Source organism: Pollachius pollachius, assembly GCF_949987615.1.
Source record: "Pollachius pollachius genome assembly, chromosome: 1".
Taxonomy (NCBI): domain Eukaryota; kingdom Metazoa; phylum Chordata; class Actinopteri; order Gadiformes; family Gadidae; genus Pollachius; species Pollachius pollachius.
The window spans coordinates 17,762,078-17,778,177 of NC_136934.1; the positions used below are offsets into that span (position 1 = coordinate 17,762,078).

Genomic DNA, 16,100 nt, shown 5'->3' on the forward strand with positions numbered 1-16,100 from the left:
AGCAGCGTCCCAGGGGCGGCACGCCGCGCCGCAGCGCTGTCATTCCGCGGCACTTCTATTTTTGGCGCGAGCCGTTGCTGAATCGCGTCAATTTCAACAGAGCAGATCGAGCCGGGCAGGAAGTGAAAAAGTAAAAGCCATAGAGCATCCAGTCAATTTTCTAAATAAAACACAATACTAAGCTCATGTAGCCTATCACAACTTCACATCAACATTACGTCATGACCGGTGGCACCAGGTCAGCAGTCAATCAATCAAAGTGTCTCAGAGGGTCGGCAACATGGGCGACGAGAGAATGATTGTTGAAGTGAAGCAACATTATATAATTTATGAAAAAAATCATCCTTTCTATAAGGACAATTTCAGAAAGGACAAAGCCTCGCATTTAATTGTAGTATTTTTGGGAGTGGAAGGTGAGTACATTAGGTTTAGGATTATCGCGTGATCTCGTGATCTCGCGTGAATAAGGCTGGCTCACAAGGCAGCGCTACGCTGCCGTTACTCGCCCGGTGGAAAAGGACGCAGGGCAGAGTTCGCAGCCGTTCCGCGGCGCGTACGTCCACGGTGGAAATCAGGCGTGAGCCGTATATGATGAACCCCGTAACGCTGCGGGCCGGTTACACGCACACCGCATCGGTATATCTTCATATTATATAGATAAGGTTTGTTTTTTAAAACATGTTGCACGAAGCTCCTGCTTATCAGTAAGACATGTATCCAGACAAGGAACGAGACATAGAGAGCGATAGGAAGAATACGGGATGTACTTTTGTGAGCTGAATTCAATCACTTTCAACCAGGAAATCAACTAAATCCCAATGGCTCAGTGTGTGTTTGGGTGGGGGTTCCAGGGTCAGCGTATGTTGCATAGACGGAGCATTCTGCAGCTTACTGACCCCTGCCTCTCCTTCCTGTTCTCAGCCTCCTGCACCGACAGACGCCTAGGCTGACGGTCAGGTTGGATTTAACGGGCATATTATCACTGATCCCAACTAAATGGAAAGCAGAAGGGATTCCTTGCTCTGCGCCTCCAACTCAATAACGGAAAGATTTCTGCTGAAATTAATAAAAGAAAATACAATTTAAAAAAGCACATCTCCAATAGGTGTGTCCGAAACAAAATGATGGAACAATAAAAATGTTAATTTTATAACTTCATAATTATCTGTAGTGTCAAAAGGTATCGACATAGAAGATGATTCTTCTCAGGCGATGATCATCTATGGAAATGTTATTTCGTTTGATTTAGGTTAAGTGGGGCTAGTGGGCATTATGTAACCTTTAACGTTCATCAGTGTAAAATTAAACCTGAATCTGTACAAGAACTCTTCTAGGATTACAGCAGGTTCGTCATTACTTTCTGCTCTGGGCTTTAGGACCTCAAAGATCCGCTGCAGAAGGGGAGTGACCCGGGAGTTGTTTACCTGAAACCCGAAACGTCTGGCTGCTCTCACACGACGCTGACTGGGATCCAGACTAGAAGACACGAGCAGTTTGTCTGAGCTCCGTCCTCAGCATAGGCTCCTAAACACATTTTCACTCCATTTCGTATAATCATGGACTATTGAACCGCTGCGGCACCAGGTCCTATTCCTCCACTTCGGTTTTGCAGAAATGTCTGTTTCTTTGCAATTGTTTTTTCTCGGCGTGTGTTTGGTGGGCAGCAGCACCCCGTCAAGCCCCGAAGGTACCGAGAAACCAGAAGACTAAGAACACTTGTCCTCTGTTAAGCAAATTTACTGAACTCTGATGTCTCATTTCATATAAATGATGCGTCTAAAATATATATTTGTGCTTTATTCTTTTTAAGATTGCTGGCATTTTAGGTTTAAAGAACAACATAAATCGTAGGATCATGCTATTGTTTATGTAATGATTATAATTAATTATAGTTTTTATTATTTGCCAGATTGTTTGACGTCCAGTGGAGTTGGTTACAGAGGGGACCTGAAGGTCTCGTCTAGGGGTCTGACCTGCCTGGTTTGGACCAACACCTCCAGAGACTATGATGTCAGGATCCACCCCGACTCTGAAGCAGGTAAACTCTGCTCAGGCTGTTGTTGTGCTGCTGGAAACTCAGAAGGCCATTGGTCCCCATATGTCACGTGTTTCTCATAACTTATCCGTTCTGTTATTAGAGAGAATTAACAATACTATAACTGCCTTGTTTGGAATATCATCAACTCAAATGTTAAATGTAATGTATAATCCTACATCGTCCTTTGAGCATCAAGCTCTCGTTGTGGTGTGAGGATATGAGTGCAGTTGATTAATAATTAATCAAGGTGTTTTAACAGAGAAACCAAATCTATTTCTCATCCATCATAATCCTGTGTGGCCTCACCCTTGTTTGCCTAGGCGTTGGCGAGCACAACTCCTGCAGGAACCCAGACGCCTCCGCCGGCCCCTGGTGCTACGTCTGGGGCCCGGACGGGACGGCCCAGAGACAGGCCTGCTCCGTGGACCCCTGCACAGGTAGACGTCTCGAACGGCAGAGCTTCACTGGAGGTTCAGTCCAAAGATAAACTCAAAGTTTATTAATGAACCACGTTCTGGGTGGTTCCTTGAAGGTGAATGTTTGGAATAGTAAACGTCTATAGGATAAGCCTATATGTGGACATGTGTGGGCGCTTTGCCCACACATGTCAGAAGGACGCACGGCGTCGGTTTCATGTCGGCCTTAACCTTCACAAATTGTCTCCTTGCATTTCCTGAACTTTTTACTTCTAAGAATCACCCTTGTGTGTTTCTAGTTGAATGAGGCAGACGTCCTATTAGATCCAAACAAACTCTTTGACAAAGGGCTTTTACTTTGTATTTCCACAGTTCTTAAGTAAGTCCAAAAAGAAAACTAAACTATTCTCGAACTGTTGATTTCATTATTTGAACTTGTTGTCCAGAATGGGACTTTCCTTGGATAAGAGTGATATGTCTATGCTTGTGTTGTTAGTGTTTCATTAGGTCGTGTTCGAGGCAGCCCAAGTCAAACGATAACAACACAGTGTTTTCAACGGTCTGCTAACCGTTTTTTCTTTGTTGGCTTTAAATGTTAAAGGGGCAGCTTCCTGCCTAGGCCACACCCAACACATGAAACTCATTGGTAGAGTTCTTCCTTGGAGACAGCAGGTAATTGGCTGCTGCCGCTCTATGACACAGAGCCTTTAAATTCAGAAGACTTTGCAAACAACTTTTTTTTCATGTGAGTTTAAGGCAAGCTCTAGAACAGCTTCCTGTCTGCAGTGCTTAAGCCCCTTGCTCACTTCCTCTGGCTGCAGCTCAGAACCCTCACGCCCTAAATGAAGAGTTAGGAGTTCAAATGAAAATTGTTTGAAAGTTCTCTATCGTCCTATTCCATGTTATGTTATCTCTGGGCCATCATCTCAGAACAGGGGTAATTAGAAAGAGCTTTGTTTGGTTGATGCTGGACTATGCCCTACAGTCATGAAGTGGTCAAATTAAAACAATGGTGGGAAAAAGGTAAAAGGAAAAAATATCCCCCCCCCAACACACACACACACACACACACACACACACACACACACACACACTCCTCCTCCTACCTCAGTGATCATCCTTCCTGTTGTTCAGTTTGCTTTTGGTTTCGTCCTCAGAGGTGGCCGGCGCAGCAGCCAGAGGGAGCCCAGCGGCCCCGCCCCTGGGGGCAGGCACCCCCTCCCAGGCGGGGGGGCTGGAGCCAGCCACGACGGGCCCTCCGGGAGAGGTGGCCCCCGTCCAGCCGGTCGTAGGTCTCAGCCAGCGGGTTCGCAGTACAACAAAGACGAAGAAGAAGGACCTGGGGACTCTGGGTAGATAACTGATCATAATGTATATATTAAGAATGATCATAATATATATTTTCAGACTGGTCATTATGTATGTATATATTAAGAATGATAATAATGTATATATTAATAATGATCATAATGTATATATTTAGAATGATCAAAATGTATCCAATAATTGAACACTTGCTTTCAAATGAATGGTAACATTTCTGTGTCATTCATTTGTCAGCAAGTTAAAAAATAGCATCATGAACAGCATAATGAAAAATTGACCCAGTTAACTCAACTCTAAAAAACAGAAGGACCACCTCTGTAGAAACAGGTTTATTATATTTACCTGTTCCTGATTGGCTGAAACTTCTCCTTGACATCTAAATTTGGCTGAATTCACACCGGTGTACTTTCTGCCGTTTATACCGTACACCCCCTATGTTGGATCTTTCCTGTTGAATACTGAGTTTACATTTTTTATCAGAATTTTGAATGAATCTTTCTTCCCTATCAGGTTACGTCTTCGCAGTCCTGATGATGGTTGTGATCATCGCCCTGGGAGCTGGAATAACACTGGGCTACTTCTACAAGAGGTAAGACTGATCAATACTTCTACAAGAGATGAGACTGATCAGTACGTCCTCAAGAGGTAAGACTGATCAATACGTCCTCAAGAGGTAGGACTGATCAATATGTCCTCAAGAGGTAAGACTGATCAGTACTTCTATAGGAAGTAGGACTTTGATCAACACATATACAAGAGGTAGGACTGATCATTACTTCTATAAGAAGTAGGACTCTTTAACAACACTTATACAAGAGGTAGGACTGATCAATACTTCTATAAGATGTAGGGCTCTGATCATTACGTCTACAAGAGTGAGGGCTCTGATCAATTATTTCTATGAGGTAGGACTCTGATCAATACTTCTATAAGAGATAAGGCTCTGATAAATACGTATGGATCAATATTATAGGCAAAACAAAAATGATTCAAGAAATAAACTAATAGACAATGACATATAATCATTTTGATCATAGCTATCTTTGGCGGTTTTGAAATTTACAGACGGCAAAGATTTAAAGCATTTCAAATATGCGTAAAAGTAGACTGGGAACCAAGGAATCTGCTTGTAATGTTGGCTCATCTTTCAGACCAATCACAGTCCTGTATCTAATGCAGGGCGGGTTTGATACCAGAACCGAGGTGAGCCGTTGAGGTTATTTTATAAACGTTCAGATTGATCCGCTGATGAGCTCCCGTGGTCTGACTGGTTGAAGGTCTATCCAATTGTGTCCAGAGGCATTCTGGTCTGCGACCCTCGGAAAAAAAAATGAACCTAAAGACGCTGTCTGGCCATAAATACATATGATAACTTAGCAAACCTTGCATTGTGAATGGACGAACATTCTCCCCCTATCATGAATGAATGGGATATCTCCCCCATTACACTTAGTGTTGGGGAGCCGGATTGCATGTCCTCCTTGGCTGGCCCCAGGCACCTGCTGCTTCTCAGGCTGCTGGCCTCCTGGGTGAATTACGCTATTATTATATTATATAATAATTTCAGTGCACCAACCACCAAACCAGGGAACGCCTGCACCTCCTCCCCTAGAACAAACATGCTCCACTGCTCTGAAGGACAACAGAGGCTTCTAGCAGTAGTAGTTCAATCAACTTCATTTTGTCACAATTTGTGGTGAGAGGATAAATTTGCAGTAAAGGATGCGTACAGCGGAGGGATTACATAAGGCCTCCAGCCGGCAGAGAGCAGACAAACAGGAAGAGCAATTTTCCGGTACTGTGGCACCATCTGCTGCTCGAAATAACACGTGCACGCACGCGCGCATGCACGCACGCACACATGCACACACGCACTGTTACCTTGAAAGTTGTCAATAAATGCAATGAATTATTATTGTATTGTTGAAATATTCTTAGTGATGGTAGAAAAAGGCTGGCAAGAAAGGAGATGCATGAAGAGGATGTAATGAAGTTGCATGCACAGCCCCCTGCGTACATCTGTAGGCCCCTCTTGAGCGCGTGTGTGTGCGTCTGTGTTCAGGGGCCAGGACATAAAGAAGAAGCACGAGCAGCGAGTGTACGAGCGGGAGATGCAGAGGATCACGCTGCCGCTGTCCGCCTTCTCCAACCCCACCTGCGAGCTGATGGACGAGACCAGCATCGTGGTCACGGTGGAGCCGGACGCCAGGGACGGGGGAGAGCCTCTGATTGGCCAGCAGGCCGGGACCCCAGGGGCCTAAGTCTGAGGACTCTCCATATAAGAAAAGCAAAAAGAAAAAGATGACGTTTAAGCATGGACTAATTAATGTGTGCATGTGTACAATTGATATTCGTGTCGGGGACCTCGGGTCAATCCAAGGTTTAAAAAAATGTCAATGAACACAGAAAACAATCAGGAAGAATCTCCGAACCCCTACAAGATGGCCTTCTGAATGTATGGTTGCATCAATCCATTGATCACCTCATTCTCACCTCAAACTTCTCCTACTACTGCGTCACACAGCGTCACTGCAGTCGATAAGACAACAGAACTGCCCCCTATGTCCTCAGGTTAAGGAGTACCAGGAAGTGTGTGTGTGTGTGTGTGTGTGTGTGTGTGTGTGTCAGCCCCATGGGGGGACTTGGGCCTCCGGTCTTTGTTGTCTGTGTCAAATGACCAAGAGGATTGCGTGAGTGCGGTGACCTACATGTCAATTCTGTGACCATTCCATGTACCATGTATTAAAAAACAAAGAAAGAAGAAACGTCAATATCCCCTTAGCAACTGGGATTTATTTCATTGCGTACAGCAGAGATGTGCTGCATGTTGTTATTTACAGCTTTAGTGTTTCCGGCTTGTCAATCACATAACACGTCAATCTAGCTGTGTTGCTGTTATTATCATGTGTGTTGTCAAAATTACTGAAGTTGAACATTTTATTACTTGTATGATTGCAGTTGCAACTCCAATAAAAAGTTTTTGTAAATATCTTTCTATTTATCCTAATTATTTTGATTTGTTTGTATTAACTTAGGTCTAGTTGCTGCTAACTGAAGATAGGGAACAGGATGCCGATCTCTTGTTATTCCGTAATATGATTCACATGTAGTCCTGTAGCTTACTTGGAATTCAGCCTTGACTCTGTCTCCCTCTAGAGTAGATTTCAGAGAATCTCCCCCGAGTTACACTTCATGCGAGATTCCTGGAGGATACTTATTTGCCGTATATTGTAGTAGCCTTAGCTACTAGTTTCATCTAATACAGCTGCACAGAACATAACCATATCAAATTGTTACTGTACGTTTTTTTCTTTATTAAAGGTCCCATAGCATGAAAATGACACTTCATGAGGTTTTCTTACATTAATTTGAGTTCCCCTAGCCTGTCTATGGTCCCCCAGTGGCTAAAAATGACCTTAGATGCTCCGATTTTGAATTTGGCCCCATATGTCGTCATAAGGGGCCAAGTTACCTCCCCTTTCTCTGCCTTGCTCGCCCACAGAATTTGGCCCGCCAATGAGCTACGTCCTTGCAAAAGCCGTGTGTGTGTGTGTGTGTGTGTGTGTTTGTGTGTGCGTGTGTGTGTCTGTGTGTGTGTGTGTGTGTGTGTGTGTGTGTGTGTGTGTGTGTGTGGGGGTGAATACACACACACACACAACACGAGTGTTGTACACTTCTTTGTTATTTGGATTACTGTTCTGCTGTTGGTGTTATGTCATAACACGTCGGGTTCTCTGACGTCTCTGGTGTTTCCACAACAAGACTCGTAGTGGGGGTTATCTCAGCCATAGTTGAGAAGAAATTGGGGGAAAGGAACTTTGGCTTTGACTCCCTGAAGTACATGAACCACGACATGGAGGAGAAAGAGATTGTTGCCCGCAATTTTCTCTCGCCGGAGCCCCGCTGCCCCTGCCTGCTGCCCCTGCCTGCTGCCCCTGCCTGCTGCCCCCTGCCGGGGCACCACCGCTGCGGTGCGGTGGTGCCCCGGCAGGGGGCAGCAGGCAGGGGCAGCAGGCAGCAGGCAGCGGGGCTCCGGCGGGAGACAATCACGGTCAACAATTGCAGGCAACATTCCCTTTCTCCTCCATGTCGTGGTTCAGTGTACTTCAGATTCATGAGGAAGTGGAAGAACCAGAGATGTCGGAAAACCCGACGCAGTGGTTTGAGATTCATAATATCGTCCTTAGAGGGGATCTTACAATGAAGATGTGTAAATTATTTTCCGACATTTTGCCGTTGTCGACGGGGGGGGGGGTAAGACGACTGTGGCTGTGGTTTCAAGTGGACACTGGGCCCCCTTTTTTCTTGGCTCATGATTGGCCTCTGATCTTTGTAAGCCCCAAATAAAAAATCACATTGTCCTGGGCCTACGCCGATCGGGGGGCCTATTATGAGCCAGTATTTAAAAAAAAAAAAAAAATACAATAAAATACTGCAGCTCATGATAGGCCCCCTGATCGTCGTAGGCCCTGGGGCTTCAGCCCAGGTAAGCCTGTGCATTAAGGCGGCCTTGGTAGTGGCTGTAATTGTGCACCAAGGCTGAATTTCTTAAACGTCTTCAAGTACTGTATTAGGGGCCCACTAACAGCTATATAAAATCATTCATAAATTAGCATGCCATGGGATCTTTAAGTTTTTCAGTGGTGGAAAGCAGAGTCCTATTTCCCACAGAAGAAGATCACCTACACGGCCTATTGCAACTAAACGAGTCCTCAGACCAACCCCCCTGGTTTGGTTTTTCTAATAACAAAAATAACTAGAATTACATAAATCGTCACTGGCTTTGACCTACAAAGGCTCTAGGAACAGTCAATATCAAACAAAAGGAGTTACTGGTTGAAGGCCAAGGTGTGGAAGCAGTCCATGGGCTGCCTCATTTCAAATATTAGGCTTCAGCTGCAGCGATTATTCTCATGCATTCCACAGGATCTCTAGTCTAGAAGCCTTTTAGTGAACAGCCACTTTCACCAGGATTCCTCTAATGCAGAGGCGACGTTCATCCCAGCAGGAGCCCAACAGTGTTCAATATTTGATCGCTTTGATATCCTCTTCACTGCTTTCATGTATGTGAAAGCCTGGGTTCTTGTATTATTTATTTGAACACATCCAGGGCTACAGCACTCAGAGAAGGGGCTTTTTGTTTCATGGCTCTCTCATGCACTACTGTGACACCACATCCTGAAGTGCCATAGTCGTTGAGCTGCATGGCTGGAACAGGATGTAAACATGTTCAGCCCCTTTCACCTTTTTGAAGTGAAAATGTTTGTTATTTTGTTGTCTTTCTGAAGGAAGAAGAGCATCGAGGCAGTGTTGTTTATATCGTTATTTAATTCCTTGTTCTTTCAAAGCTCCGATGAAGCATTGCTCAAGTCAAATTAAATAACAAGTCCTATATTATATATATTATATTTTCTCAAACATAATTACCATTTTCAAGCAAGCATTTTAATTTGGCGAGTCAAACAATCACTTCCCCTTAGTGATGGTAAACAACTCACAGAACATCCGGGGAATACATGAATTGTACTGCTGTCGTCTTCTGTCTGCTGTCATGATTAGACGCCTACTTAACTCTCTGTACACTGTGCTGCTGTCGTCATAGAAATCCTTTGGATTGTCATGCATGCTTTCATGAAAGAGAGAGAGAGAGAGAGAGAGAGAGAGAGAGAGAGAGAGAGAGAGGGAGAGAGAGATCGAGGGGAGAGTGAGTGGAGATGGAGATGATGGTGGAGACTGGTTCTAGTCATAGACCTCAGTGCTTCTATACCAGTGGGAGACTTTTTGTGCCACGGAATCCAACCTTTAGTTGAGCTGTTCAAGACCTATGGTGAGTGATTTCTTCATTTGTATTATTTGATTGAACCAGTAATTCCCCATATGATTAAATGTTGATTAGATCCATTGGGAAGTATCTGGTGATAACTTGTACTATTTAAAACATTAAGTTATCAAACCGGGGGGGAAAATCTGTTCATTTAAACATCAATGTTGTTCAATGGGAACTATGTTTTTGGGATGGACATTATGACACTTGCCTTATAAATATAGATATCACTCATTTTCATATACTTAAGTCATTCAATCAAACAAATGGTAAAACTAATAAAAAGAGAATGATGCTTTTCATAGATTGCAGATGATCAAGAAGGTCAGGTTTTAATATGCAGTTTTTATCCATTGTTCCCAAAGCTCCTGGAACCTCCATATTACTCATTCATAGAGTCCTGATTCTGTCAGGCTAAGGAGTCATTCATGTGGAGGAAAGACACTTTGTCAAGTCTACTGTATGGAAGGTTCTAGATTAGAGGGTCTGTGTCTGTGATTCGGCCTGAAACACACATACACGCACACACACACAGGTGTTGGTGGGTATGCACACATGCTGGCACTGTAAGTGTGTCAGGTGTTTGTGTGTGTGTGTGGGTGGGTTGGGGGGTGCATACGTGCTGGCACTGTGAGTGTGAATGTGTGTGTGTGTGTGTGTGTGTGTGTGTGTATGTGTGACTGTGTAAAAATAGTGAGGAAAGACAAAGCTTACTACTACTATACGACTGCACTTATAGAGGAGTTCAGTTGCCCTGTTCTGGCTGAGAGCCCCAGGGAACCCTTAGTTATTCTCTACCTCGGCCTAAAAGTCCTCACTTTATTTATTCATTCTGCAGGCCAGTGTTAAATGGCAGCATGTGCTCTCCTTGTACGAGTTTGCTTTGATGGAAAGAATGGCTGCAGACAGTCTGAATTGCCAGCCAGACAGTGGACGTGAATCAACTGAAATGATTTCAAATACTGTAACATGAATAGTTGAATAGCTAAGACCGACAAAAAGACTTAAGATTACATTTCTTGTTTTTGTTCAGGTCAAAGTCACATGTGTTATTGAAAGTTGAATTGATTCTTTCAAACACAAATCCGGTATCTTCAATGAATGCATCTTGCTTACGGTCGCGTCACAGGTTCGAACGCCATGAGGGATGGCCCGTGCCAGGTCAACAGCTGCGGCCACGGCAGGGGCAAGGTGACCTTGTCCCTGGATGCCGGCAGTGCCAGCAGACATCAGCAGCAGAACCCCCAGCCGGACGGGCCCCCAGACCCTCTGAGGGGCTCCCCCTGGAGGATGGACTCCAGCAGCCAGGCCTGCTCCGGCCCAGAGGACGACTCCACAGACCAGCAGGAGACCTGTGCCGAGACCTCCACTCTGACCTACATCGATGCCCACAACATGGACGAATCAGGAGAGAACAACAGCCTCCGGGGCTCGGGGCCGGCGGAGGTGGTCTGCTTCAAGGTGTTTGTCCTCATCGATGACGACGACGACGGAGACATGTCGCTGAGAGAGAAGATGGTGACGGACATGTCCGTCATGGACGGCAACGCCGCCGACCTAGTGGGTGGGAGGCTAGTGTCCACGTCCAGCGACTCGTTCTCCCAAGCCAAGGCGGAGCGTCCGGGCCCTGAAGCCCCGCCTCTCCAGGAAGCCCAGGCCACACCCACAAAGCCGAGCTGCTGTTTCTGTACCATTCAATGACCGTCTGGGGAGCACTGTCGGTGATCTGATGGCTTTAGAGACTTGTCCAACAGAACAGATCCGTTTCACAGAGGTGCCATCGTAGGACAAACACAGGTGTCACTCGTATTACCAATTGTGGGTCTATTACTTCCATGTGCAAGGACAAATCATATACTAAAGCAAAGATATCCCATGGACCATGGAGCCTGCTACATGAAAAGAGTAGACCCATAATTAGGGTGGTGAACGACCCCTTTTTTTATCCTACATTAACACCTCTGTGAAAAAGTCTATGGAAGGTTTACATTTAGTCATTTAGCAGAACTTTTTGAATCCAAAGGGACCCAGAGCCATCTTGGATCCATGTCTTTCAGGAGCAGGTGGGGGGTTAGGGCCTCTTGCTCAAGGACACCAGCTGGTCAGTGGCAGACATTGGGGTTTGAACCCAGTCTTTTGGCCGGAAGTCAAACACACTGACCACCAGGCTATACCATATAGATCCCTACTTAATGTAGCATCTGGATGTTAGCTCATACAGGCCTTCGATTGTACCCTCTATGTTTCTGTGTGTGGGTAACAAGAGTATCAATAACAACACTACATTAGCTAGTTTCCAAACTCTACGTAAACAAAAACACATGGGCAGCATCAAAGACTTGTTCATGCATTTAGTATCAGTCATTTGCAGATGTTATAGGCTTTAAGGTCACTTTCCATATAATTTGATAGTCTTTAAAGTTAATTGCAGATCAACTATGGTATTTATACTGTTGGATTATTTCTAATCAATTTGTACAGTTTGAAGCCATTTTGTTGGATACGTAATTAAAGCAGTAAATTCATATTTCAAGAACAGCAATAGGCAAAATTTTGTTCCCTGCAACAAAATTGCATCTAATCTTTAATTAATGAATGCAGATTCATCGATATGTAAATAAATACATAAACATTGAATCCTGCAAGGGAATTCAAGAAAGACCTCACATTCCTCAGGTTGGTTGTTTATCATGGAAAAAATGGACTTAATTAAAACACATATTTTCACCTTTTCGCTTACTTATCTTTGGAAGTCAAAGATATTCATGTTAAGCCGTGAGTGTCAGAACCCAGGACTTTAGACAGTTCTTGAATTGACCATACCCCATGAGGATTTGAGGTTACTCATAATGTTGATAGCTGTATAATTGATGAGTGTATTGCAGTTCTATAATCAAACGGCATGGTCACGGGACATTTCCATAGTTTTGCATAAGAATAAATAAAATAAATAAATTAAATCCTCCCAATAGTTTATATACACATAAATGTATCTTATTTTTTATTTTTGCCTCTTATTTTTCCATTGTAAAGTGTTGTTGACCAAATAAAAACTGCCCTGTAATAACAATGTATTATTGTTATTAGAGTAAAAATATCCAGCTACTTGAAGCGGACAGGGCCCGTCAGATTGAAGTTAAGTTCTCAATGTGTGCGATTGTTCTCCTTCCAGTTAGTAGGCAGGAGACTTTCAGAATTCAAAAAAACTCGGTCAGTGTTCTGTCCCCTTTGACTGGCTGAGCAGCAATTTTACGCGGACAGCGTAGCTGGACTGGCTTGGGACGGGACGGTGGGGGAGGGCTTTGGGGATGATCCATAGCCAGCCACTTTCATTTGTTTTATAAATTCGTTCTAGAATATGATTTTCTTGATAACATTATGAAAATAAATATAGCTCAGCATGGATTACTGATATGTCCAGATATGTCCCGAATTGCATTAGGACAGCTGAAACCCTAAACTCATAAAGAAAAATAACAACCAAAACAAAAAGCGTCATGTTTATTTTGTTTCGTTATTTTAACTTTGTTATTGCTTATTTAATGAATTGTTTGTATTGTTCATGTATTTTCGGGGTTATATCTTCATCGTTGGACGCACATTTATTGATCTAACACCGGCTCCATACAATTAGAATGATGCAATGTTGAGCTATGATGGCAGAGACGTGCGGTGAGGTCCGTGGCTGGTGAGGCACTGACTTTTTCAGAGTCAGATTTACAAACATATGAAGCCAATTGTTTTATAGTAGCCTACCGGCCTTGAATCATTATTTTCCATGTTTGCAGTCAGAAATGTTTTTTTTTTAAATAAACAAACTGATGTAGTGCACTTGACTGCTTAAAATAAGTTAACGGAAGCATCCTGTAAACACTGTGGGCTCACGCATACGCCCCCCTCAGTGAGGCAGAGGTACTGGCTGCCTCGTTTTATCCTTTTTCAGCGCGGTTTTATGTCAGATCAGCATATTTCGTCTTGCTGCAAGACTAAATATTGTATACACATCCATCAAATACATTAACTAGTTTAAGTAAAGTGCGATCATACAATAAAAGTGTCTACAAACATTACATTGGTGACCAGGGGCGTAGAAATGAGTTTAACATTGGGGGGGAACACATATCGGAAACCTGACAGATCCGTTAATGGTTTGAACAGAAATATGTCATAAATTAACTACACTGAAAAAATGCACAAATATATTTTATTCTACTAAAAAGATACATTTGTAAATGTAAAGGAAAAAACATTTTGAATGGCAGTAATGAACTGATTAATATCATTTTTTAATTGCACGCTCAATCATCCAGTTTTTTAGAATAAGAAGCGGTGACAAGACGCTGTGTTGCGCTTTTAAACTAAAATAAAATATTTTTCTCCCCCTGGTATAATTTTTAGGTGGGACAAATGTGCCTGTCTCCAAAATTGGAGGGGACACGTCCTCTCCAGTTCCTACGCCCTTGTTGGTGACAACGGTGAAAAAGCAAACTGGATTGAGCGCATGCACTCTACCCAGTTTGTGAGGGATTGCGCAATTCTCGGTGAGCCAGCACTGCTCGCTGCCTCAGCCGGCCTCAGCTCGCGTATTTCCTCTCAGGAAAAAGGCAAATTCAGCGATTTTGATAATAAAAATGATTTAGATTATTGGAATCGTACATTAATTACATTTAGACCACAGATCAGTAGACAAATACCAATATACAATATATTTTTAAATTTTATCATAATTAGTTTTTTCTTCTCATGTGACTGCACGTCACTGGTAGCCGGCCTTGACTGCATATGCTAATTCTGCGTTGTGTAAATGAGCCGGGAGACAACTGCTGATATGCCACGGGAGCTTTTATTCTGTGTTCAGTGCTGTCCGTCTCACAAGCACTCTCTCTCCAGCAGGGCAACTCTACGACTCGCGAACATGTTACATTACGACATCAGAATCAACATGCCCACTAAACAAATGAAATTAAACAAAAATACACCGAAATTAACAAAACATAAAAACACACTAAAAGAGAGCTCACATACCCGTGTGGGAAGACATTAATACATACGTCAGTGCTGTCCGTCTCACAAGCACTCTAAACAAGGGGACACAAAAGGCCCCAAATCAAACTAAGACGGTCGAACTGAATATAAAAGTATGTTTACCCACTAAACAGAGCGTCTTTTTGTCAGAAACTAACAACCACAATCTCAAAATATTATTATTAACGTTCGTTTTATGTTTTGACCATGTTTTAGAACTTAACACTAATAAACCGGGAGCACTCCACATTGCTACCTATCTCGAGCAGGGCAACTCTTCTACTGTAGAGGACGGCGCGAAATAAACAGGAAGTGACTACACACAACCCAACGTATTAAAATAAAAGCGTTCAAAACAAATATACATTTATAATATATAAAGGAAATACATAAAGGAAAAATAATAAATTAAAGGAATAAAAGGATTCTTGGTGAAATATAACGTAACTATAAATACACCGGTTACATTCATCCCTCCTAAATTTCGCCAAAATCCTGAATGTAGCAGCACTGGAACACAGGGCTCAATAAATGAAACCTAAAATGCATAAACTTGGCAAGGATTAAATGAAAAACTCTTAGCTTTTCATGACAGCTACAAAGCTACCTACAAGATAGGTTCAGAGAAAACGTAAGGGTGATCTGGCCTTAGTCCCTCTCAGTACAATACGATGCCTTATACACCACACTAACGAGTCCTGACCATTACCACATGATGTTGCTGGGCATCAAGGGCAGGCAAGGACTCTGCATCTAGCGAGACAGCGTTTCTTTTGGCAAAGGATGGAGTCTGACATAAAGCAGTATGTCAAGAGATGTCATAGGTGCATTCTGGCCAAAACACCAGACCCCTCTGCTCGAGCTCCATTAGAGAGCATCAGAACAACGGCTCCCATCGAGTTGGTCTGTATTGATTTCTGGAGCTCAGAAGACTCGGTTGACGTTCTGGTCATCACAGACCATTTTACTAAGTTAGCACACGCATTCCCTGGCCATGCCAAGAGGAAGACCGTTACCGCCCTGGATGTGGTCTACGCCCTGAAGAGGCAGGGACGCACCCTGTACGGCTTCGGCGGTTAAATCATCATCTCCCACCTCAACCCAAAGGCTCTCTTAAGAGCCGCCCAAATATTTAACAAAGAAGCCCACCTTCGTTGAATCACACAGCTTGTCGTCGTTTACATAAAAACTGCGGTCCCTTTGATACCCTGCATCCGTATTTAGTTGCCAGAATAACATGACTGACCATGACTTAATAAGCAAGTTGGTTGACGAAAATGAAATGTTTAACACTACACGAAATACGTACAAAAAACGAACCGAAACATTTAGGTGTAGACTCGTATTGATCGGTCAGCGTGGGTAACATGATATATTGAAACATTAGTCGTTTAAACATTGTATAGCATATGGATAATTAAGGCTAGAGAGAAGCTCGCTGATCTATTTAGTGGAGCGCTGTGGTATCAAG

General features: G+C 43.4%; 2 protein-coding genes across 2 annotated transcripts; both read left to right on the top strand.

The window, feature by feature from the left end:
- Nucleotides 1–1,396: 1,396 nt before the first annotated feature.
- pik3ip1 (phosphoinositide-3-kinase interacting protein 1) lies at nucleotides 1,397–6,762 on the top strand. The gene is made up of 6 exons (XM_079731022.1): nucleotides 1,397–1,687; nucleotides 1,910–2,038; nucleotides 2,359–2,475; nucleotides 3,612–3,806; nucleotides 4,291–4,369; nucleotides 5,843–6,762. Exons 1-6 carry the CDS (start codon nucleotides 1,615–1,617, stop codon nucleotides 6,039–6,041), a joined length of 792 nt encoding a protein of 263 aa, XP_079587148.1. The 5' UTR covers nucleotides 1,397–1,614; the 3' UTR covers nucleotides 6,042–6,762.
- Nucleotides 6,763–9,478: 2,716 nt separating this feature from the next.
- Nucleotides 9,479–11,640, top strand: LOC307075820 (uncharacterized protein). The gene is made up of 2 exons (XM_079736521.1): nucleotides 9,479–9,607; nucleotides 10,734–11,640. The coding sequence occupies exon 2, from the start codon at nucleotides 10,745–10,747 to the stop codon at nucleotides 11,303–11,305; it is 561 nt and encodes a 186-aa protein (XP_079592647.1). The 5' UTR covers nucleotides 9,479–9,607; nucleotides 10,734–10,744; the 3' UTR covers nucleotides 11,306–11,640.
- The last annotated feature ends 4,460 nt before the right edge of the window (nucleotides 11,641–16,100 follow it).

What these genes read in the sequence shown, in the direction of transcription:
- pik3ip1 (XM_079731022.1), top strand. Translation starts at nt 1,615, where the DNA reads ATGTCTGTTTCTTTGCAATTGTTTTTTCTCGGCGTGTGTTTGGTGGGC. An exon ending in CCACCCCGACTCTGAAGCAG is followed by an intron (nt 2,039 to 2,358) that starts GTAAACTCTGCT and finishes TTGTTTGCCTAG; the next exon opens with GCGTTGGCGAGCACAACTCC. An exon ending in CTCCGTGGACCCCTGCACAG is followed by an intron (nt 2,476 to 3,611) that starts GTAGACGTCTCG and finishes TTTCGTCCTCAG; the next exon opens with AGGTGGCCGGCGCAGCAGCC.
- LOC307075820 (XM_079736521.1), top strand. Translation starts at nt 10,745, where the DNA reads ATGAGGGATGGCCCGTGCCAGGTCAACAGCTGCGGCCACGGCAGGGGC.